Consider the following 26,146-nt stretch of genomic DNA (forward strand, 5'->3'; position numbering starts at 1 on the left):
AAGTATATCAAACAGCGCTGCCCACAAGGAAGATGATTGACAAACACACAGACAAAGTCAGTAATCAAAGCAGAAATTAAATCACCTACAGTGTAGGAGTCAAAAAAGTCTAGTGTCACATTAGCGTTGAGACAAAGCAATAAAGGTTTGCTCTATTGTACATGCGTCACTGTGGCAGTACCCTTTAAAAAGTCCTAGTAGGGTATACATTTGATACCAATACTGTATGTATATTTGAGATATTAATATGTATCTTTGATGTACTAGTAAGCTCTCTTTGGTACCAATATGTATCTCTGGGGTAGGTGCAAAGCTTTTTTGAAAGGGTATTGCCCCTGTGACAGCTGAGGTACATATTTTGACCATTTTTACAAAAGTGTTAAATGTGAGGAAGGTTAACTGTAGCTCTCTCAGATCTCAGATATACAGAAAACATCTCAGAGAGTAAGAGAGGCACACAAGAAAGTGATATGAAACTGGGGTGACAGGAAGAGTCTAGTTTAATGTTATCGAAGAAACAGGAAATATTTCTGCCATGTTACGAGATGAGATATGACAACACATCCCTCCTCCCTTAATGTTCTGTTTTAAAAGTCCATCAGTCTATGTAGAGCGAGGTATGAGATCAGAGTAGAATTATTAAAAATGATCAAAGAAATACAATTCTGCATTCTGTAAAGATTTTTGTTATATCAAATGTTGCAGTTTATCAACAAATTGTTATTGAATAATTGTAATTTTAGACTGTGGTTTGTCCTTTTCACCTTTTGTTAGTATGAATAAGCTTTATTTTTGTAAAGACCAGCTGTTTTATATACTTTGGGGTTTATAACATAATTATAAAATTAGCAAATATTGTATTAATGTGTGGGTATGTGTGTGTGCATCAGGTTTGCCTTAGTGGGGACATTTGAGGATACTGGCCAGTAACCTCAAATGTCCCCACTAAGGCAAACCTGATCATTTGCAAACGATAAATGGTTTAATTAAGATGAACAACATTCAACATTTTGATTATAATCCTAAAATGCAAAATATTACCCAAAAGCGAGGTTAATTTTACCCAACAACATATGGAGATGCCTTGTATTCTTTTTTGTAATCTGAAAGTGTAAATTTCCTTTTCTGCAAGTTCGGGTTTGTCTATGGGAATTGTAATTAGCTTTATATAAAACAATGTACTCTGTGGTTTGACATTTTACATGGTCAATTCCCAGTGGGCTAGAGCATTTTTACATATCAGGTTTGCTTACACTGGCAGTAAACTGCAGCATCACCACTGGAGAAAAAGAGTGAGTGAAGGACGAGGAACAAGTAAAGAGCGAGTAGGAGAGAGAAAGAGAGCGAGTGAGCTAGAGATCTCCCTCTGGCTAAAATGAAGAAGAACTAGGCCACTCTGTACCGCACCTGAGCAAAGCCGAAACAGCTGCTGCTTCTTTTTTAACTCACCTTTAGATTTATTAGGATAAAAGCGACTGTAACTTTATATACACATTGGACGAAATCCAACATCCTCTACTCTGACCACCGTGGTGTCCAAAGAGCTACACAGACTTACAGTAGCTTGACAAAGATGACGAGAGAGAGAGAGAGAGAGAGAGAGAGAGAGAGAGAGAAAGAGAGAGGAAGAGAGTGTCCATAGCAGTTATCTCAAGCAGGTCCATACACCTGCTTTAATTCAGAGCTTTATGCCTTATATCAGAAATGGCACCCCTGCTGGCAGTATTACTTATTGCAGTCGAATCGAAACAGTAATTCTATGACGTAGTATGTAAAAAAATTCTTTCATTGGCTTTCCCACATGAAAAAGGACTATAGCTTATTGTAGTATTAAGCTTACCATAGTGAACTTTAGTACAAATCCTAGATACTACAGTTTGTATAAACCTTGCCATAGTAAATAGGCCTAGATATCACAGTATTATAAATATTACAGGATACTACAATTTCTAACAGCATAAATCCTTTTCATGAATGTGAGTCTTGAAACAAGTGAAATATCAATATCAATAATTTACGGATTAAGACAGCATTCCCTATATAAAAAACAACAACAATAGAAACGATTACAGAAATTATATTTTATTTAATGGTTTTAATGGAAATTTCATTGGTTGTAATGGAAACTTTAATGGTTTCTATGGGTTTCTACTGGTATGTGTTGGGTTCTGTTATTGGGTGCTTTAAATCCTACTTGAAAATGTCCCAAAACACACTACAAAAATGAATTTTAGTTTTAATTGTAAAAGCTAATGGTTCCTATTGGTATTTTAATGAAAACCAGTAGAATTTCTGTGATGGTTGTTTTGGAAAGAATGGAGATCGATATTAAGAATCAGAATTGAGGCTGTTTATGATGCTTTATTTATTCAATTTAAAGCATCGTGTAAATTGAAATTACTGTGCCTGTTGTTTGCCTACATTTATACATGTTACTTCAACATTGTGGGTTTCCGAGAAGTTTATTAATAAACAAAGTTAACCGCAGTGTTAACAACAGTCTGCCAGTGGCATAAAAATAGCAATTATCTGCATCTACATCAGTTTTCTTTTTTTTTAATACAAGCGTTAAACACATTATATATGAATTGGTCAAGATGATATGACAGATAGCCTATTTGCTAAAATGTGTATAGGCATGGTTAAAGAGAATAACGTGTTAAAGAATAAAGAAATTGCAGTGTAGAAAAATAAGTGAATCATAAAAAAAGAATAATACATTTCACCACTACGAATGAAACGCGACGTAATTATCACGTGGTTATCATTGTTGTTACCGATAGATAGTTGATTATTAAAACATGCTTGTCCATTAATGTGTTCGTGTGTAAAAGTATGAGAAAGCGAGATAAACCCTTTAACTCTCTCTCCGCGTCCCGCTCAGAGCAAGAGGCTCCGCGGCAAGCGCGCACACGCACGCACACACACACACACACACACACACACACACACACACACACACACACACACACACACACACACACAAGCTGGCGCGCGGTCACACACGCACGTTAAACGAGGAGAGGGAAGAATGAGGAAGAACTCGCGCGCACATTTCAGCTCTCCTGAAATCTGCTGATAAAGCATCAGATATTTGATCGCTACGGGTCGGTCCGGGGTAAAAAACAAACGCGTGTATGGAAACCGTAGGGTAAATATAATTCTCGTGCGGGTCTCTTATCGTCCAGGTATCTCGTGTATAAAAACCTTAACTAATGCGAGCTGGGATACTACAGACGGCTCCCGACACCCACCATCTCCGTTAAACGCTACTGCTGCCGCTATCCCTGACACGGACTTCTTCGGACCCAGACGGACCGGTCCGTTACGGTAGGAGAGCTCAGTTTAATCATTGTTTTATATATAATGGCATAGATTTGCTTGGGGTTTATTGGTTTAAGAGACAATATTGTGACATTGGGTGATGGGATCGAGGCATGTGGGGCATCCCGAAATCAACATGATTCATATAATCGTTACGGGGAGTGAACAGTTTGATAGGTACTCGTTCCAGTTCGGTAGGGTCCGCATTGACCCGCTGTTGATCTCTAAACCGGCTGCTTTCGCCTCCTGCATATCGGTTACGGGATTGTGGCTTGCACGTGAAAGTTGTGTTAAACACGCTCCGGTCTCGCGGCACGGCACGAGCCTCTGTTCTCCACGCACACGTCGCGGAAAAAACAGAGTCGACCCTGGGAACGTTTATGTGATCGATAACAGGAGATTATGCGCGTGTCCGCATCATCGCGAGAGATGTGGGATGACAGATGTTTAGTGGATAGGGTATAGGTGCTGAATGAGTGCAGTTGGTTGATGTGGATATGAATGGGCGAGATCGGAGTAGTGCTGAATTTAATCCTTTTAATTGTCCCTTTAGCTCAATAGGCACTGTGTTAGCAGCGGAAAGGTTGTAGACTCGAGTCTAGTCCAGGGAACACATGATGAAATGTAAAGCTTGAATGCACTGTAAATCAGACAAATGCGTCTGTTTTACATTTATCTGCATTTTAAACCCAGTCTCGGTAGATTGAAATGAAGACTAGAATTAAGTAAAAGTAATTTGACAGGTGAAAATATTGTGGAGTTTTATTTAAAAAACAGCAATGACTTCGTAACGTACAAGGAGGTTCTGATTAACACACTGAAAATAATTACGCTATGCGTAAGAAACAGTCATTCTGACTATTACAGTATTTAGTATGGTTAGTTATAAGTGAGTATTATATCTAAGCAGTGGCTATGCACCGTTTTCATTGATTTTTTTAATACAGTGACTGCAAATGTGAGTGTGTGGGTTTCGGTGGGTGTGTGTCCATGCGTGTGTTTTGCACCATGAGCAAGTGTTTCATCTTCCTGCCTCAGGGGCCGATTGCCACCCTTTTCTTGATGATGCATTTGGCAGACATCTTTTAAAATCAGGTCTGCTTAGAGTCAAGCACTAAAGTCTTAACCTGAACTTTATTGGATTTTTTTAGGTGACATTATGAATTGGCCTCACAATGCTTTTCAAACAGAAACACCATGCAGAATGTTATGTCGTTGTGTCCTATAGGCTTAAGGGATCATCTGGATTTGTGGATCCATTCTGTAGAAAATATAATTCAACTAATTGGTAAATGGAAAATCAAATCCGGATGATGATTTTTGGATGTGACTTTTTTGAATATTTCCATTTTCGTCGGTATGTGAATTCCCTGGGGTTTGAACCTATGACCTTTACGCTGCTAATGCAATTCTTTACAAATTAATGTGACTTTTACCAAATACTGTTAAAATGTATCAGTACCACTACTTCCGATAATGTAACAATTTCTTAAGACATGTATGAAGATGCTTCATCAAGTTTTGTGATCTATATGCTTGCTTTAATTCTCTTAACCCCAGTTTTTTTCTCTTTATTATTTGTCCCAGATTAAGGAACAATGAGGCATCGTGAAATTTCCCCACGCCTCTTTCTGGGCTTTCTGTGTCTAGTCGTCATGGTGATTCTGCTCTGCAATGTCCACCATGTGACAGCGGAACATGCCCAGGACCACGGCCTGGAACGTAGTTCTCCTGCCAACAAATCCAACAAGTCTTGTGGTGGGTCGGGCATATGTCTGCCAGGGGTCATCCTCCCGGTGTGGGAACCACAGAATCCCTCCCTTGGTGACAAGGTTGCTCGCGCCACAGTTTACTTTGTGGCACTGGCATACATGTTTCTTGGAGTTTCGATTGTTGCCGACCGGTTCATGGCGTCCATTGAGGTCATCACCTCTCAGGAGAAGGAGATCACTATTAAGAAACCAAACGGTGAAACGACCACCACAACTGTACGCATTTGGAACGAAACTGTGTCCAACCTCACCCTCATGGCTCTGGGGTCCTCTGCACCTGAGATTCTGCTCTCCGTCATTGAAGTGTGTGGCCATAACTTTGAAGCCGGTGATCTCGGACCCTCCACCATTGTTGGCAGTGCAGCTTTCAACATGTTTGTCATTATCGGAATCTGTGTCTACGTGGTGCCAGATGGAGAGCATCGCAAGGTTAAGCACCTGCGTGTTTTCTTTGTCACCGCTGCTTGGAGCATCTTTGCCTACTTGTGGCTCTACCTGATCTTGGCTGTCATCTCACCAGGCGTTGTTCAAGTGTGGGAGGGTCTTCTCACTCTTTTCTTCTTTCCCATTTGTGTCGTCTTTGCTTGGATCGCTGACCGCCGCCTCCTGTTTTACAAGTATGTTTACAAGCGCTACCGTGCTGGCAAACACCGTGGCATGATCATCGAGACGGAGGGCGACCGCCCTTTGCCGTCCAAGGTGGATATTGAGATGGATGGAAAGATGCTGAACTCTCATGCAGTAGACTTTTTAGATGGAACTCTGGCTTTGGAACTGGAGGACAAAGACCTGGATGAGGAAGAGGCCAGACGTGAAATGGCGAAGATTCTCAAGGAGCTAAAGCAGAAACATCCAGATAAAGAGGTGGAGCAGCTGATCGAACTTGCAAATTACCAGGTGCTCAGCCAACAGCAAAAGAGCCGTGCATTCTACCGATGCCAAGCGACTCGCTTGATGACCGGCGCAGGTAACATTTTGAAAAAACATGCAGCGGACCAGGCCCGTAAAGCAGTGAGCATGCACGAGGTACGAAGTGACACTGGAGAAAATGATCCAATTTCCAAAATCTTTTTTGACCCTGGCTCCTACCAGTGCCTGGAAAACTGCGGAACCGTAGCCGTGAATGTGATCAGACGCGGAGGCGATCTCAACCAGACCGTATCTGTGGAATTCCGCACAGAAGACGGGACCGCAAATGCAGGCTCTGACTACGAATTCACAGAAGGTACTGTTGTTTTTAAGGCGGGCGAGACTCAAAAGGAGATCAGAGTTGGAATTATTGACGATGACATCTTTGAAGAGGACGAAAACTTCCTTATCCATCTCAGCAACGTCCGGGTGCTTCATCATGAGGGTGATGATGCAGATACCACTGAAGCCAATCACGTGGAAACCATCGCAACACTTGGTGCGCCCTCCACAGCAACAGTCACCATCTTCGACGATGACCATGCCGGTATCTTCACGTTCGAAGAGCCCATGACCCATGTAAGTGAGAGTGTGGGTGTAATGGAAGTGAAGGTCTTGCGTACGTCTGGCGCCCGTGGCGTAGTGTCAGTGCCATATAAAACCGTTGAGGGAACAGCACGTGGAGGAGGAGAAGACTTTGAAGACAGCCATGGTGTTCTGGAGTTCCAAAATGACGAAATATTGTAAGTAACATTTACGTAAAGTGTGTTTAGCTAATTTGAGTGCCTGTTCTGACAAGTCACTCCCAAAATTCTACTACCAAGAATTACAAAAAATCTTCTGTATTGTGCCCTGTCAGAACAGAACTGTAATGCATGTAGTGTATATCTAAATTGTATGCGCCTGATGTAGCGGCATGCTTGATGCTAAATGTTTTGCTGAGTGTGTGACATCATTGTGATGTCACTGTGATATCAGAAACATTGTGTGCAAGGAGCAGCCGATTGAGGATGTCATCAAAAACCTCCCCCGATCTGCTTCTCTTCTTTTTTCTGTTTTTCTATATCTTTCATTCACAACTCTCTGAATAGTTTTCAGCCTCAAAGCCTGATTGAATGATGATGATGAAATCCTGTGTTGTTACATTTATTGACGTTTGATAAAATCTTATATTGGATGATGCTGTACAGTATCTCCTTGCAAAGCATCAAGGCATCTTTGTGCATTTGGCATTAGACTGGCAGTCCAACCTACGTTCTCTTGCTTCCAACGACCTCATGCACGGTGTAGTTTTCTAGGCCACGGCCATGTGTGTTTTGTTGTTTGCCAACAAGCAGATGCTTGACACAAAAGTAATTCTGCTCAAAGCTATCTCTCACAAGTCTCTCGCACCTGAGCAAAGGTTATTGAAACAGCGAATAATCTGCCAAGGTGCACACGACTATGCAAACAAAAGCAATGCAGACAAGGAAAAATACCCCCCCATACACACACAATCGCCCCGGTACATAACACAGTGACCGATTGTACAAGGGCTGTGTATATTTTAAACAGATTCAAAGCAGATGTTGAGGGTCAGACATTCAGGGGCCTGTTGGCCTGTTGCATACTTTCCATAGAGCAAAGCTGTGAGCCCCTTTAAGTGGATTTTAATAACACTCCTGTAATGAAATGATGAAGGGGGGTGTGCATGTCCCATACTGCAGAGGTGTGGGACCGCTTCAGTTGAACAGCTAAACTCGAATTTAAGTAGTAAAAGGCGATGTCTGGATTTCCATCGGATCTTAAAAATTTCCAGAACGTATAATTAGGACATTATCTCAGCATTCTGGAATATACATGTGGAACAAGGCTGGAATGCAGGGTTACCTCACTGTGCATAACCATGATTCATCGCACTTTCTGAGCCATTTTTGAAAAGTTTGGACACTCTATTTACTAAATACAGCCCTGTGCAAGTTATTCGCTTTGAAACCGATGAAGGTTCTCTCATCATGTTTGGCCTCTTTTAGAAACATTGTGAATGTCAGCGAAATAGAAAAATGGAGCACGAAACTCCTCGTACCGCCAAAATGTTAACCTCATAGATGTGTCGGCAGACACAGAAACCTTTATATTTTTCTTATGGGATCATTTGGACTCTACGGTCTCAATTTCACACCGTAGATCATCTCAATTGAATCGCATGTGGCAGATATCAGTTCATTATGTTCTCTTTTGTGGTACTTTCATGGGTCAGTTTGGGTATTATGGTTGTGAATTAGCAGTTGATGGTTTTATATGAGAAGCCGGATCTCACGGAAAGAGACAGCTGATGTGATGTCCTTGAACACATCCCAGATGCGAGGCAGAATGGGTTGCACCAGGAAAAAAGAAACAGGGAACAAGAAAATAGATGATCTACTTCCCAGAGCTAGAGGCAAACTCCAGGCTAGTTTGTAGAGAAAACAAAGATGTAAAGATTGAGATCATCATAGGCCTGTAGTTTCTTTACAGTAATTGATCTATTCCGAGGGTCAATGGCCGCTGAGGATTGTTTGCACTGAACATTAAGCGTGCGTCTGTCCGCTCTAAAAGCAGATTGTTAGCCAGACCAGAAAAGATAGCATTACATTACACACACATTAACAATGCACACGGATTTAAAGTCCGTGATCAGTTCAAAATTGCATTTGTGTGCATGAAATATCATGGCAGTGAGTGGAAAGGCAGGTCATGACAATGCTTGTACATCTGCCTGTTTGTTATTTGCAGGGGTGTCCATGTCATGTCGTGTTTCTGTATTTGTGTGTCTCGGTGAAGGTGTATGTTAGGGAACAGTGTGACAAATGACATCTATATTTTCATCTGACAACGCAATCATCAGACTGTCCCTCTGGATGCAGTATGAGATGAGAGCAGAATGAAATGAAGGCTAAATATAAGGAAGAGAAAGGTATTGATAAAAAGTAATAAGAAACCAAGGTAACAGAATTTTTGTGACACAAAATGTATAGAAGAGGATAATCTGCCTACCTGGACAGCACTTTAGTCGTCACAGCTTATTAATTGTCACCAACCATAAATAGCCTATTTTTAAAGCAACAACAAAGAGTTTTTTTACCTTAAAATAACGTTTCAGTCGTTCATCCACTCGAAACAGGGTGAACGGCACTTTCACATTCGCTTTGCAGCCCTCTATCGGCCAAAACCGCACTAAAGAAGTTTCCAACCGTCGGGTCGTGGTCCTGTAGTTCGAGTTAAAACTACAAAAACTGCTTTACGGCAGACCTACAATCCAATCAGTACCAGCTATGCTGCAGTATTTACGACAGTGGTAATGGACAATTCCTGTTCTAACCTGTAGGGGGAGCAAAGAGCAAAAACTCCTTAGTGTTGTTTTAAGGCCATGAATCACATGGACTTCAAGAGCACCGATTATTGTTTATAGTACATTTTAATGATTTGCAAAAGGTACAAATCCAAAAGTAATCGAGCTGGCCAATCAGGGACGATCGATGAGCTTTGTACAAAATGAGGAAGGCAGGGATATTTGGAGCAACAATAATGTACAGTATGTTGAAAATTATGTGTTTTTTGAACCATAAATCACGCAAACACATTGTATTATACCAAATACACAAAATAACGTCTTTTTTACCAACGAAATACGTGCTCTTTAAGTTGTCCTTAATAAACCTTTGATAGTAAAATTTCCTTTTTGAGAACAGTTGAAAGCAGGAGACACACAAGCAATGTTTTCTTTAGTAGCTTATGTGATTTGATGTTCAACTTTTTATATCAGTGGAAAGTTCAGCCATGAAACTCTATCTGTGTAATGATTGGTCATCTCCAGGTAATTTCCTCAGCAAGTCAACTTCTCGTTTCTACTATCATTTTCCCTCAAATCTACACTGTCCCAAACTTAATCTGTGCGCTATGAAAATCCCTATCCTAGCCCTCCGCCTCCCCAGTGCCACCTGTCTAGATCTGCTACGGGGTGGAGGGGGGTGTCCTCCCTCTCTCTAGCCCTCTCTTCTGTCAAGAGATCTTTTAAAAAGTTACACAAAGCACTTTTAAACTATACAGAGGGTTTTCATCATTATTCTGTATTCGTTTTAGTTTAAGTTTTAATAACATTATCTGGCTAAATTAGGTCTATTACCTAAGCCAAATTTGTAATCATATTTAGCACTTGGCTAGTGTAAGTTTTAGACTTTAGCATGATGAAATAGACAGATAATTTCAAAGCAATAGAAAGCTACATAGGTGAAGTGAGAAAGAGATAGGGTCAGTTTTGAAGTGTTAATCTGACGTCTCTCATTAGAGCCTGCAGGAAACAACTAAAACATTCACAGGCGTGTGTTTCCTAAACACTCTCTCACAAAAAAAGTAAAACACAGGGTGACACACACTTGCATACAGGACACCCCTGCAAGCCCTATCCACTCTGAAAAAAGCAAATAAAGAGTATTAACTTTCTCTTAATTACTTTTTAAGAGTTAAGGAAAACATTTCTTTATTATTTTCCATAAACTGTTGGATAATAAACAAAGTCTCTCTATTTACCTTGAAGTATAATCCATTCATTTAAAAACTATTAAGGGACTTTAAACTAATGAGAGAAACTGATTACTGTTGTCAGTGTGTGAAGCCTGAAATATGTTACTGTGTATAATAACATTTATTTAAATTTTATTAATGTGATATTAGCAAAAACTTTAAATTGGACATTTACTTTTAGTTCTTATGCCGTCTATCTCTATGCTTTTTTTCTCTCTCTCTTCTATCTCCGTGACCACAGCATGAAAAATTTTCAATTCTGGGCAGAGACTGAGCGTCTGTAATGAGAGGTTTATTAACAGTGATGTTTCAATTAGCACACAAGCTGTGTGATCCTGTGCAGGTGGGGAGGGTGTGTTTCGGTCACATATACTGAACCTGAGAGCTGAGTCAAGCCTTACTGATGAACAGAACCACACATACTTCACCAGGCCAATGTCTCAATGTCTGTAGCATTCTGTCTCTCTGTCTGCCTGTCTTTTTCCATCTGTCTTTCAGTTTGCTTTGTTGTCTTTCCTTTTTCTGCCTGTTTCTGTCTGTCATCCTGCTGTCTGTCTCTTTCTGTCTTTTTTATGTGTCCGTACCTAAGTACTGTGCAAAAGGGCACCAGCACCACCACCAGACTTGTTCATTTAGAAGTTTTAATGTCCATTCATATTTACTTGTCAATCTATTTTATTAAGATGCAAACAAAAAATATGTACAAAAATTTCTTTAGGCATCGTTGGTGATTAGTGTGACCTCTCTTGGCACTAAACACATCTTAAGCAGAATGAAGTAAAAAGAGTAATTTCTTTTAAAAATTAAAAAAAATAGGATTTAATTTTATTTAGGTTTAAGAGATCCTGAAGTTTCCTGCGATTGCTCAAGTGGAAGGGGAGTTTACCCTAAAAACTTGACACATCAGTTTACATTTTTATACAGTTTTTAATACTATAGACTGTTTTAGCAGTAACAAAATAAACTAGCGGCTTTCGTGGTCAACATGTAACTTCCGGTAAACTCAGCTAAGAATAAATAACACCAAAGTCCTTTTAAAGTAGTTTATTTATATAACAAGCAAAATAAACAACATGTAGACTACCTAGAAAACCAAAACATTTGTTATTTTCGACAAGGTATTTGTTCAAGAGTTCAGTTCAGCAACTATTCAGACCATTAAAAATACTGAAACCTCAAGTAAAGTTCTGACCAGAGTGACACTTAACTGCGACAACGCATGTCCTTCCGATGAAACCGTCTATATACACATTTCCTGTTTTTTCTGGATGTATTCTATTAAAGAGACTGAGAAACAATTATGTTTGATCATTATTAGGGCTGGCCAAAAAAAGCGATTTTCGATTAATCGTTTTTTTTTTTACGTGGTCGATTCAACATCGATTCTCAAAGAGCACGAATCTATTTTTTTCATATTTATTTCCGCAAACATTGAACGTAAGATTAACGTTAATGAAATTACTAGTCTTCTTCACTAGATGTCACCCTCTTTTTTGCCTTGCGTGATGTTACCAAGGAGCGAGAGGTGAACCTGTCATACATTCATTCAGTGCATAAAATGGCGGTTTCAGGTGCTTCATCAACGTTGATGCCACCTTCACACAAAAAGTCATTTTTTGTCTTTTTATTAATTACCCACTTGTAAACTTCTTTTTACTGTTCTTTTTATTAAAGCTAGGGTAGGTAATGTTTGAGAGCTAGCAAAATTAGAAAACGGCACCTCTTCTAAGCTACACCCCCTCTCGTTAGCACTCCGTCCAAAGCTACGCCCCCACAAACATGAACGCGCATCCACAGTCGGAGTCAGCTGCAGGTCACAGGAAAACCGAGTATTTCAACACATTATAGGCATCAACCAAACGACTTCATGTCTCATTCACCTGTAACTCAACTGATTTACACCGACAGAGAATCTAATGTTAGCATTGGGCTAATACTAGCTACAAAAATAGCTACGTTGCCTAACGTAACATTTATCATGGAAATAACAAATCCCCCCGAAGCAAAACAAATTATTACCTGTTCAGCAGAAAGACCGCAACCTCGTCATCGCTTTTCAGGCCCTTCAGCTCCCTCAGTTGTCTCCACCGTTCAAATGCTCCACCGATGTTTACGCGAGTTTGTCCTCTGGCTTTATCCAGTACCTGTTTAGTTGCAGCCTTTTCTGCCTCAGATTTTCGTTTTCTAGGTTTTTTATTAGGGCGAGCAGTTACCAGCAAAGCTGGCAGTGGTAGTTTTGGCTGCTTTTTATCTTCCATTGTGCCGGTGCCGCAAACTCCTGCTTACTCGGTGTAGTGTTCAGGGTGACGATGACGTGATTAGTGCACGCAGGGCAGCGCGCGCAGTGGGGGTGGGCCACGAGACATGAAGGCATCTGATTGGTTCTTTACACACGCACCGAATGGCAGTGATTGGTCGGAGTTTTTACTGTCCTGCAGCTGCTACAGAGGTCTGATTGTTTTCATTCCGTTTTCTGAACACATAATGTATTGACTACTCTCAGGATAGAAGGACCATTTCACCCAGTATAATAAAAAATGTATCTGAACAGGATTACCTACACTAGCTTTAATATAGTAATTGTATTAAATCTATATTCATTGAGTTGAATCGAGAATCGAGTATAAAAACCGACCCGAGAACCGGAATCGAAATTCTAATCGAGAATCGAATTGATAGCTTGCGAATCGAAATCGGATCGATCTGGAACATCTGAATCGATACCCAGCCCTAATCATTATAACATTGCAAAAACAGCAAATCTAATTCTGGCATGGTGGCCTAAGACTTTTGCACAGTACTGTATGTCTGTCTATATTTTTCCATCTGTCTATCCGTCTGTATGTCTTCCATCAGCATATCTGTCTTTCTTTCTTTCTTTCTTTCTTTTTTTTCGTTCTTTCTTCAAATGGCATCTTTACAAATGAACTCATAACTAGTTTGGTTTTACTTTGATTGACACATTTAAAAAAAGAGCAATGTTTTGTGGAGAATGGTGGATAAGATGAGCATTTTTTGTGTTTGCTCAAGATAAATAGTTTTAATTACTTGAATCTCATGACAGCCATGATATTTTTATACAGTAGGTTTATGCTGGTTGGGAACTGCTTGTTTTGTTCCCTGTAGTCTCAAAATTAACCTCTATGAGGTTTGAGAAACTGCACATATGATAATTGTAAAGAAATACAAGAAAATTAGTTTTAAATGGTTTTAGATCAATTACAACATGTCGCACTGCGGTGTGATGATGTCACTGATGAGGTCTTATAGTTTTTGTATATTTGTGTGTGTGAGATAATAAGTTTACAAGGTAAGTTGTTCTGGTTCTTGTTTCTCTTGTCAGTGTATGCCTATGTGTGTTTTTAGGGTCTCACTGTTTTAGGTTTAGTCTGACAGTGGCGTCTCGAAAGGTAGAAGAGAGAAAACGAGAACAGGAGAGTTCAGTGGAATGCTTGCGGGTCTGGTTATATTGTTATATTTTGGCTTCTCTGGCAGGCGTTGAGCTAACAGGTGGGAATTACTTCTGCCAAAACACTGCTAATTCTATTTACTGTAACCAGAGAACACACACACACACACACACACACACACACTCACACACACACTGATGTGTATGTGTGGGATATTACCACCAAATTTCTGTTTTCTGTTGACCCAAATTTTTACAGAAGATCAACTATTAGCTATGAATATACACACAAACACACCCTGTGCCTGAAGCTTTACATAAGAAGTTTCATAGTCGTCCTTTTGGCTGGCCTTTATTCACATGTTTTATGCTTAGACATGAGAAAAGACATGTCACATTCATTCATCCAGTCACGCAGAATTAACGTCTCTGGATTCTAATGTAATGGAGATGTTTTCCAGTTGTAAAAGAGAGACAGACAGGAAACAAGCGAGAGAGCCATGCATACAAAAAGTCATCTCTAAGCAACAGATGTAATGGAGTGGTCACCATTCTATAGCACACAAATAAGAGGAAAGAGAAACAAGGAAACAGCACTGAGAGAGAGAGAGAAAGAGAGATGTAGTGTATAAATGAGCTAGTGCAGGTGGAAACATTGGCATGAGTCTCTTTAGAGATTAGTAGAGCAGGAAAGTCATGCCGCGGTTGGAGACTGATCTTCCTGGATTAAACCAATTTTATACACATTATGTCATACACACAAAAAACACTTAAGCACAAAGCCTGAACTATCATCCTTGTTTCCGGATGGCTTTTCGCCTTCTGCAGTGAAACTTCTAAGCTGATTTTTCCTCTGAGACTTTTTTACAGTTTTAAAACTGTCTCTACTATTCTACGGTGGCCAGCAGGTCACATTTTCCTCGGAACTGATCCAGACTCTGCTGGATGTGGCACCAGTGTTTCCAGAGTTTGGCTGATGGAATGAAAGTTAGGGTGATCCTTCTGCCCGACATCACCAGTGATTTGCTGAATGTCACTTTAGTCTCAGGCCTGGAGCGAGGCGAAGAGCATTAATGCTTATTAGCTCTCTGAAAAGGAGGTTATTAAATGTCCTGGGTTCGGTAATGAGCTCAGCTTTAGATTCATGATGTTGAAACAAGCACAAGAAACGATCCGTCCTCATTAGAAAGAAGAAAGGCAGGAGGAGAAGAAAAACAGACAGTAGGGGAAAGAGAGAGTTAGTGAGAAAGGAAAGCAAAAGGGAAAATATCCTTTTTATGTCTAAGTTTTATCCATTATGTCCACTATTAGTTTATGCTGGCATACAGTGACATCTTTTTTACAGTAGTTCGCCAAAATATGAAAAATCTGCCGTCAGCTTATGTCATTCTGTACCACTTTGATTTTGTTTTTCTATGAACAAGTTGATCAGGAACAATTTGAATTTGTTTTCAATAGAGATGCACCGATATATAACATTTTTCTACAAATAGGGGAGAACCGGGGCAAAAGTAACGCAGGAGAAAGTAACAAATCGATTTTCTCCGAGCCCTGATAACATTTGCATCCCAAACTATGACAGCATCTTTAGCACAACAACCCTTGACAGACCTGACAAACATCGCGTTATTTACTCACCGTTATCCGCGTGTAGATCCAGAAAGGTGTTTTCAATCATGATAAGTAAATTCCTATGAATTCTTATAACGCGTTGTGTTTTTCGTTTCATGTGTTAAAAGTACTGATCAATCTACAGATTATTTAGTGACCTAACACATCCTGAAGTTTCACTTCTCTGAGTTTTTCAAAATAAAAGTAAATTGCGTTTTAAAATGAGGAGATTCTGTCGGGACGAAAAGTACAGTAACACTTGTTACTTTTGTCCCGCTGCTAATACAGTTGTATATGTTGAAAATTATTATTATTTTAATTTTATTTAATTTTATTTTCACAGTGTTCATACTGTTAAAAAAAATTTATGCTCAACAATTTAAGTTTTTACTGTCGGGTTACTTTTGAAACATTTCATAAAACTGAAATGTAAAAGAAAAATGTAATTTCATTATTTTTTACAAAGGTAAATTACAAAATATGTTTGCAGCCAGCTACATATTAATGAGGTTATAGTCATGTATATTTAATAAAAACATGTGTAACACAAAAATCTATCTTGTTTTGTTGTGGTACTTGTGTGTTACTTTCGTCCCTGCAGGTGGGGTCGAAAGGAACAATTTACTACTTATGTTTAAAGTGAAATTATACTGAAGTCGACTCGTTTTATGTTTGTTCAAAATTCCACCTGTTATTGATAGACCACACTTGTGAGTTATTGACCATATCAAAAATATATCTCTGTCTCTAACGTTGGGTTTTAAAATGAAGTTTTTCTAAAAAAATGTACTTTCGCCCCCGCTCTCCTCTACTGATAACTACAGATGCCGATAGTTTGATGTTTATATTAACTTGCATTAACTAAATTTTAAAGATTACATTTTCTGAATGTTATACATTCATATAATGACCATTAATATTAAACTAATGATGTTTCTTTACATTTTCTATACACAGAACTCAAATTCATTGCATTTCCCTGTTTGCCTTCGACTGACAGGATATATCAGCCATGACTACAGGCTGTTTTTAAACCATCGGCCAATAATCGATAGTGTTTTCGATAGTAATCGAAAAATTGCAGTTATCGACCGATAACGATTATTGCCCCATATATCGATTCATTTCTAGTTTTCTATGATGATGATCTACTAGTCATGGCTGTTACGAAGTTAAAGGAAAACACCACTGTTTTTCAATATTTTACTATGTTCTTCCCTCAACTCTTTTTTCTTAATGTGTGCACTTAATCAGTGTACAGCGCGTCCATTTAGCCTAGCACCATTTATTTATTAGGATCCAAACAGGGATGAATTTAAAACCCACCAAACAATTGTTTTCCTATTTAAAGACTGTTACATGAGTAGTTCACAAGTAAGTATGGTTGCACAAAATAAAACATGGTGATTTTCTAATCGGATAAAAAATATGAACTATATTGTATGGCGAAGAGCACTTAGTTTGCAGCACTTCGACTTGATGTTACTGCGCCTGAGATCAAAGTGCTGCAATAAATGAATGGATCCAGGAATGAATGGATTCTAATGAATGAATGGTGCTAGGCTAAATGGATGCGCTGTACAACAATTAAGTGCATGCATTGAGAAAAGAGAGGTATGTATTAATTTGTCTAAGTTGAGGGAAGAACATAGTAAAATATTGAAAAGTGGTGGTGTTTTCTTTTAAAAGATCATTGAATTATTGGTAAAATAAATTATTATTAGTGACTAATGACTTTAATTGTAGTCTTTTGCTCATACAATTGCATTGATCACAAGCCAAATGTAAACCTTATGGTGTTATCAGTCGAAAAGGCTGAAGTACATTCTTCAAGACTTCTTCCAAAGAAGAAGAAAAAAAACGTTTTGCTTCAAAGTCCATTTTTGCATACAACAATCATTGACAGAAAGATAGAGAACATGCATGTTATGTTACGAAGTGACAGGTGAGAGCATCTCGATCCTGCAGTCACGTTTTGTTGGCCGTTTTGTTAGCAGGATGTCAACCCTCTCAGTGGTTCATCTATCCCATATTCCCCTCTGGTTATGCTGTTCTCTTGCACAAGTCTCCTCTTCAGGATGCATCATTTCAAAGCCGGCAGATGAGGACGTGCTGAGAGGTTATTTTTCTCCGCAACACAAAAGGCTTCATGGAACGGCTCAGCCCGGTTCCTGGGAGGCAGATATAATTACGCTCGTCCCAGTTATCAGTGCTGTGCTGAGAGAGAGAAATCGATCAAATACACCGTTTAAATTAATCAAACTCTTCTCAGCCGATCTATTCCAGTGAGAAAGTTGGATATCAGTCTGTCTGTCAGTTGTTTTTCAATGCGGTTAAATGAATCTTCTTTTTGTAGTGTACTTTAATAGCTTTCTGTGTTTTATAGAGGGACAGTGTTTGGATAGCGTATTGTACTGCATTGCAGGTGCACGTGTTTGTTCAAGATTATGTAGCGCTGTTTTGTATACACAAATGCTAAAAATACATAGAATGTACATAAACACAATAAGCATCTGCATGATGTGAATACTCACTGACTGAATGAATGAACAAATGAATTAGGTGGTGGAAGACCTAGAGGCAAAGCGTTTCCTATTTGCTTTAAGCCAAGAAGCGTTCAAACAAGTTCAAACCAAACAAACATGTATTTGGTTGAATCATTTTGTCAATAAAATCTAGTACATGTCATTCATTTACTTTATTTATTTAAAGTATTATATCAGATCTGTCAAGATGATTTGCTGTAAGCGAATGAGGCTGTGTTGTTAATTTCAGGTGGTTGTTTGGGAATAACAAACCTCAGATTGTCACCACTGGCCAATCAGAATTAAACATTCCAAAACGAGTTGTAATAAGTAAAGGATAATATATAGACTGTTTCAGCAGCAACCACATAAACAAACGGCTTTAGTGGACTAAACATTACTTCCAGTAAACTACTTCTGAGTCCTTTTACAGTAGTTTGTTTTGATAACAAGGGAAATAAATGACAAGTAAATTACCTTCATTCATATATCATATCTAATGCTTATCAGCTGTTACACTGAGCTAACATTACAGGTTAGCTACAGGTCCTTGAATTCTTACCTGGCTACTGTACCAAACCTCTCCTCACAGCTGTGATTCATGCTTGTCATCTCCCCTCGCCTTTAGCAAACCAAAATATTTTATTTTCGACAAGGGATTTGTTTCAGAGATCAGTTTAGTCACTAGCCAGACTAAGTTCACTGCGGTTCAGGCTGGAACCACGGCAACCGCATCCGTGCGTTCGGTTGAAGAGGTGTATATATGTTGATCCTTTTATTTCATGTTTAGAGGACTCAAGAGGTTATTGTGTGTCTTTGTGTGTGTGTGTCTGTGTGACTGCTGTGTGTTATTCATTCACTGTGTTTGCTATGTCTTTCTCACCATTCACCGTTACTCTGGGCTTTGGGAAGGTTTTCTAAAGGGATTACACAAAAAAGATTTACCCAGTATTGACTGAACATCATTACACATGCCCCATTCCAAATCCGAGGGGAAAGCCCATTAAGGCAGCATTTTAAAGCATCACTGGCACTACTTGTGTGAAAGCTGTTCCAAAAGATGAGCTTCTTAATTTTGTCGCCTGCTAAGATTCCTCATTAATAAAACAGCAGTAACCATGGATTTTTGCATTTTAATTACCATAGTTTTGGTTGTTAAAATTTTGTTACTGTATTGAGAATGCTTCAAAAACAAAGGCCTTAAGTCCAGTCCAAGATTAAAAATGCATGTTTAACTTGTCTGAACTGAGAACACTGTCAATGTTTTGTCTCAAGATGCACACAAGTAATGTTTTTTCTAAGTCACTTATGGGTCAATGACATGACGTTATTATTTTGCGTCCGTATGGTTCAATTAATGTTAAAGGGTTAAAATTTCTTAAGAAATTTGCAGATTACTACATTCTCTTTTCTTAAGGTCTGAAATTTATATAATATATATATATATATATATATATATATATATATATATATATATATATATATATATATATATTTTTTTTTTTTTTTGATGATTACGCGCTTACATACCATCAAGGTGCAAGGTTTCCCGCAGCACTTTTCAGTTCGGGCGGCCCACCTAAGCTGGGATACCCTACAACCTTAACAAGGTCGTCCCAAAAAAAAATTTGCTGCACAAATTTCCGTCAATGTCTGGAGGATAACTAGCCTGTTGATAAAACATTTAATTCATTAATAATCTAGTATGTGTTCAGTTTCTGTCATAGTTTCTTAAAAATTTAGTTTTATTTGAGTGTTTTAAATAAAAATATTTTCATCATGACGCCCCTTTTTATTGCCACGCCCCCGGCCCGCCCACCTGCACAACCCTACCACCTTACCTAACAAAATTCCTGCGGGAAACCCTGAGGTGGATAAAATATTTTATATTTCTCATTCTTTGACGCAATTGGCGGTTACACAATTTGACATTTTCAGGTCCAATCATTCTAAACTTTCATAAAAATAGTGTAAATGTAATTTTTATTGCATAAATACACTATGTGCATTGAAATAAACCTGATGCATGCTTTTAAAACAAACTTTTTTTCAAAGATTTTTGAATTTCTCATCTTGCCAAACCGTTTTTATCACTGACCCATATATAAAAACGACTTAAAGTCCTAGTTTAATTAAGGATTAGTCCTGGCTTAATCTAAGCCTTGTCTGTGAAACCATGCAGGCCAAAAGCTGTATGTTTAATAACATAATTATGCTCCCTGCTAGTATACTAAAACTGCAGTAACTATGTTTTTGGAATTATTAGCATTTATATAAACATAGTTTTATAACAAATACCATGGTCAAAATTTTTTACTATAGTGGAAACACTTCCAAAAGCTACAGGTAGGTAACTTAATTACTACCTCATATAATAAAACTATAGTTTAAGATTGAGTAGCATTTATATTACCATAGTTTTACCACAAATACCATGATTAAAATGTGGTTACTGTAGTTATGCAGGACTGTAAATAGCCGTGTATCAGGTGATGAATATCCTTAATACTTAGCTAAAATGATGAATGATGGTATAAAAAAGCAGCTTTCTCAGGTTTTGGAACAGATACCCTTTTTATAATAAGAAGCATAAGAAGCTTATATTGATCAAGGCTTTTTCCCACACTGCGCATGTCAACCTTTAACCATTTATATTACACACAAACACACAGAGGGAAGAGAGAAGAGGTCTTCTCAAAAAGGTAATATGTGGCCCAGAATTGTATGTAGGTGTTTCAGGATTGTCAGATTTCCAATGTCGAATATCTGTGAATGACATGAGCTCTGTCAGTTTCTCTCTGTCTTTATTACTCTCATTCCTTCATCATTTGTCATGAGGTTTCCGAGTTGTGATTCTGCAATAATGGAAGACCAGCAAAGGGAAACATGATAATGTACCATCAGCTACGCCGATGCGTGTGTGGGTGGCTTGTTACAGAACCAGGAGCGGCTCTTATAACACCACTTATTTGGCGTCTGAAAGGTTAACGTGAAGACACAGCAATCAGTCCTGTCTTTCAGTCAGCCTACACACACTCTTACACACTCACCCAATCACAGAGTCACAGAATTGACATGTCAGGGTGCCACTGTGGCCCGTCTACCATCCTGTTAGTATATTTGATTACTGACTGTCCAGTAGCAGTGTGTGAATGAGAGAGAGCGTTGGTACTGGATTTTGGCAACGTGTGCTCTGATAGTGGCTCTTCTTTTTTTTTGTAACCATTAAGAGCTTTTAAGCCCCACTTAAATGCCAGCTTTTGTTTTTGACAGTGTTTTATTAGGGTATTTGCAAAAATGCTCACTGTGTGTGTGTGTGCATATATGTGTGCATGTGTGTTGTTTGTTGGAAGTAACGGCTTTGTGCCTACAGTGTTTGTTTACCCAGATGAAATTTCCAATGTTAGCAGTCGCGGCCGGTGACTTCTCTTCCGAGGGGCACAAATTCGAAATATGTGTTTGGAGTGTCGTGTGTGTTGCTGGTCACGTTAAATCTGATTGGTTGATTGAAACATTGCCCTGAAGACATCAACCACTTGGTAAAATCAGGAGAGCCATAGTGGTATTAGGACATTTTAAGTAGTTTTTTCAAACATACCTTAGAAAAAATATTACTGGTGTGCATCTTGAGGCAAAACAATGCACGTATATATATTTTAGTAAGTGCAAGCTGCTTTCAGATAGGACAGCTCAAGCATGTATTTTAGTCTTAGTCTAGATTTAAACCGTCTCAATGATTGTCTTTCATTGAACTCAGAAGGTGAATCTTAAATCTTGCTTGTTTCATTTACTTGTTTCATGATATTGTCATGCTTCAAAAAGTACTGTACAAAAATGTCTATGAAGTAGTCATACAACTCCTATCAGCCTCAGATGTGACCGTTAGGTGAATGTCTAATGCATTCGGGACACTTAACTGGAAACAATTTAGCACACTTGAGCAGATTCAAAGTCGTCTTTGATTGGTTGAATTATGCAGGATTTCCAGGAGACGTGTGTTGCGATTTTTAACCGTTCATTTGGAAACAACACAAAGCCGTCTCATCGAAGAAGAAAGCTGCCATGTTCAGGGTTTCCCTCAGAAAATTTGTTAGATAAGGTGATAGGGTTTGGCGGGTGGGCGGGGCAGAGGGCGTGGCAATCAAAGGGGCGTCATGATGAAAATTAAAATATTTTAATAAAATAAATTGACAGTGACAGTCGGGACCACGTCTTTCTCATTTCGGCCTTGTGGCGCGTGTCCCCGCTCGCGGTGTGATGCGCGGACGCCCTGTTCTCCGAAATGCAATTGACGGCCTTTTGTTCTGTGAATTATTATTTTTTTTTTGGACGACCTAGTTAAGGCGGTAGGGTTTCCAAGCTTAGGCGGGCCACCTTAGCTGTATGCTGCGGGAAACCCTGATGTTTATCGGTTACAATATGCTTCATCAAGATCAAATAAGCACTGCATTTATAAAAATATGCAAGGTTCCCGGCATAATGTTTTTAAAAGATGTTCAAGAGTTTAATTTGAAGCAATACTAATCTAAAAGAGATATTTTAACGTGTTTGTCATTGTAATAAACTTTAGAGAGGATTATGAAGGATAGTTGCACACCAGTTGCTTTATGTGGCCGTTGTATGGCCTCTTGGTCTTTTAAAGCGGCAATTGTTCCCAGACCTTCACTACAGTATAATAAAGTTTTGCTTAAAGTGCACATATTTTACTGCCAAAAACAATGATATTTTGTGTATTTGGTATAATACAATGTGTTTGTGTGGTTTATGGTTCAAAAAAACATTATTTTCCACATACATTTTTGTAGCTCTACATTTCAGTCCCTTCCTGAAACGCACAGATTTTGTACAAAACTCATCGATTTGAAAAGCGATGTGTCCCTGATTGGCCAGCTAATCTGTAAGTTGTGACTGGACTGAATATCTGTGACGTCAGCCGGAAATTTGGCGCTCCTTGCCGTATTTGAAAGATTCGCTCACAATGCAATGCTAACAGGAGTTATCTTACAGGCTGAGTCCACAGTGGAACAAATTATGATAATGTCGGTCTTGTCTACATCACCAATCTCAGGAAGTAAACTGTTGCCTACAATCCATGTGTTTGTTGTAGTCCAAGAAAAGAGATTTACGTTGGGAATGATAACTTTGGGCTACCTTTTGCATATCATTAACATGTACTAATACACACTTACACACCAAAGGAAATGTAAAAACGTGAACCGGACCATAGGTGCCCTTTAAGTCTCATAAGCTGGTGTCCTTTGCCACTATACTGTTTAAACCTGGCCTGAGCAAAGGAGATTTGAGAGCTGTGGAAAAGGTTAAGATGTTGAGTAGGGAATAACATTCTGAATGTATGAGTAATAATTGCTACTGATGGAAAAATTTATAAGAATTATTGTTATCATGGTTAACACAGGTTTTCTTTGTATACTCTTTATTTCAGTAGTAGAAACTATTGATATACTCAAAACATCACAGGTTTCTATTCTACAGATAGATGTCATATTTCAAAACTAGTCCATATCTCTCATCCAACAGTCTTTTTTTGCCTTTGTCTTCTTTACTTTCTCTCTTTTATCTCTAGTCCTGGCTCAGTGGAGGTTGTCCTGCTTCATTTCCCTATTTCCGTTCTGGCCTGGTTCACACACGTATTTATAGATGTCTCCTCAGGCCCCTGGCAACTCGCACACACGTGTTCCCCTGGTTTTTGTCTTAGATGCGCCATCACCTGATTCAGTAGCGTGTGAAGCTCAAGCCTTGTCTTGACACATCACCGAAAATGTGCTCCGCTCTGAGGGCAGATGTTTGTACAGTTGCCGTTGTTTTGTGCTGGTGATGTTGTACCGCACGAAAGCGTTATGTAAGAGACGGACAGGTGCAGCCACATTTTTTATATTAGAGAGAAAGAGCGAAAGTGGATATCATGCTGTGCGCAGAAATGCGATAAATGCCAAACATTCTCTGATAAAACACAAGGTAATTATGAAAGCACAGAGAGCAGGGAGGATGCGCTCCACGGGGTGTATAAACGCGTTCGAGAGAGACAGATCTAACGTAATAAATATGCTAATGTGTGATTTTTGTCGTACATTAGAGACCATGACAAACTGAAGTGGTTAGCCTGGACGTTTTCACAGCCATCACTTCTAAATAACGGTGCTTTCTTTTGTATTGAATGCGTGCAGCAATTTTCCTGTTGTGCAACCTACACCTACAGGCGAAACATGTCAGTGTAAGAAAATCATTTATGCCTCAGTTGGTTACCTGTCTGCTGTCCACTAGCGTATGTTTTGTACAAAGGTCCCCAGCGTGAGATTATAGTGTGGTAGTAGTAATGGTCCTGTAGCTCAGTTGGTGCAGCACTGTATTAGTAACACAAAGGTCATGGGTTCCATTCCTAGGGAGCACACATACTGATAAAATGTATATTTTCTATAAGTCACTTTTAATTGAAATGTCTGCATAAATTACATTTATGTTTACCCTTCACACTTCTTGACCAGCATGATATCGTTGGTCAACCAGCTTCACCAGGTTTGTAATTTATAACAAGCGGTGGATAAGTAGCTACTGTTGATAGGTTGAAGGGCGGGTGAGGCATGCTGGGATGCCAGAGGGCAGTTTAAATGAAAGACTACAGGCAAATCCCATCTCTCTGTTTCTATTACTCATCTTTCAATCTCTCTCTTTCATTCACACCTTGTCTCTCTGCTTTTCCTCTTTTTTATTTTCCCTTTTTAGAGAGAGAAACGAGGGAGAACATGTCTTAAATAATGAAACAGGTTGAAGGGTAGAGACTGTTATCTGGCCAGACAACCCAGACCCTAAGGATTTAAACACACATCCATGCACTTCAACACACACATACGCTAGCCCAGCCAAATCACAGACTATGAGAGAGAGAGAGAGAGAGAGAGAGAGAGAGAGAGAGAGAGAGAGAGAGAGAGAGAGAGAGAGAGAGAGAGAGAAATACTCTGAAGGTTCTGGTCAAGGTTGTTTGATTTAAATCAAGTGCATAGACATTCTGTTTGTATTTAGGAAAGCATTTGTGTGTGCATGTGTGTGCGTATGTTAATAAATATGCTTGTATGTGAAACCTTTGTAAATGTAAAGCATGATGCCATATAATTATAATTATAAAAATACTCTGTGTGTGCGCGGATGTGTGGATCAGATTTTAACTGTGTGCTGTTTTGCCTACAGTCAAACATGTCACCTACTTCATAAACGTCAGTTAACCATGAGAAAAATTTATCTTAAGAAATACGGCCAATTATATTTTATTTAAGTCAAATGCTACAAAGGTGGGTGTGAGAATAAGGTTTAAGGAAAAAATTGCTGTGCCTTTAAGAAGCGCATCAGTAGAAGCCCCGCTGGTATTTACATCAGTTCTGATCATATCATTGACCTTAAATGATTAGTGTTGAAAAAGATGTTCCCTGGATGTACGGCTGCCCACGGCTAATACCAATCATTACAATCAATCATATTCTTCTGCACAACACAGGCCTGAATTCCAGGTGTCAGCTGTGAATCGTTTTGATGTAAAGTGTCTTTTGATGTAAAACTTCTGGATGTGGGGCTGTTTTATCATGGTGTGATAAAGCTCCCTGGTGAAAGGATCAGCACATCTATATCCGAAATTCCAAGCTGGTCCTAGTGCTGGATTGGTGGTGTGACTGGTAAACTAGGGAAATTAATAGACAAAGTTGATGGTCGTTCAGGTAAATCTGGTTTATCAAGGTATTCTTGCTCATGAGTGAATAGTTCGCTAAAAAATTAGTATCTTAAAGGTCTTAAAAAAAATATGAAAATACATCATTAAAGTACAATCTTAAAAATAAAGGCGCTTAAATAAAGTAGGGCTGGGACAATTAACTGTGCAAATGTGCGCTTTCTTAATGAATGAATTTTAATGAATTACATTGAAAAGCTGCCAAATCTAAAAGCCATAGGGTTTTTATAATTTAAAGTCTCTTTTTCACCTTAAAGAACCTTTTGTGAAACCAAAAGGTTCTTCGGATGTTAAAGGTGCTTTAAAGAACCATTTAAAC

The 26,146-nt window shown here is 38.9% G+C and overlaps 1 protein-coding gene across 2 annotated transcripts in view; it reads left to right on the plus strand.

Moving 5' to 3' along the window:
• Window positions 1-2,964: 2,964 nt before the first annotated feature.
• slc8a1b (solute carrier family 8 member 1b) overlaps window positions 2,965-26,146 on the plus strand; it is a 92,866-nt gene continuing 69,684 nt past the window's right edge. For both annotated transcript variants that reach the window (XM_065244987.2, XM_065244986.2), the window contains exons 1-2: window positions 2,965-3,330; window positions 4,912-6,748. In XM_065244987.2, the coding sequence (XP_065101059.2) occupies window positions 4,923-6,748 (1,826 nt within the window). In that variant the 5' untranslated portion in view covers window positions 2,965-3,330; window positions 4,912-4,922. The remainder of the gene's footprint in view (window positions 3,331-4,911; window positions 6,749-26,146) is intronic.

This window comes from Paramisgurnus dabryanus, chromosome 17 (genome assembly GCF_030506205.2).
Source record: "Paramisgurnus dabryanus chromosome 17, PD_genome_1.1, whole genome shotgun sequence".
In the NCBI taxonomy this organism is placed as follows: domain Eukaryota; kingdom Metazoa; phylum Chordata; class Actinopteri; order Cypriniformes; family Cobitidae; genus Paramisgurnus; species Paramisgurnus dabryanus.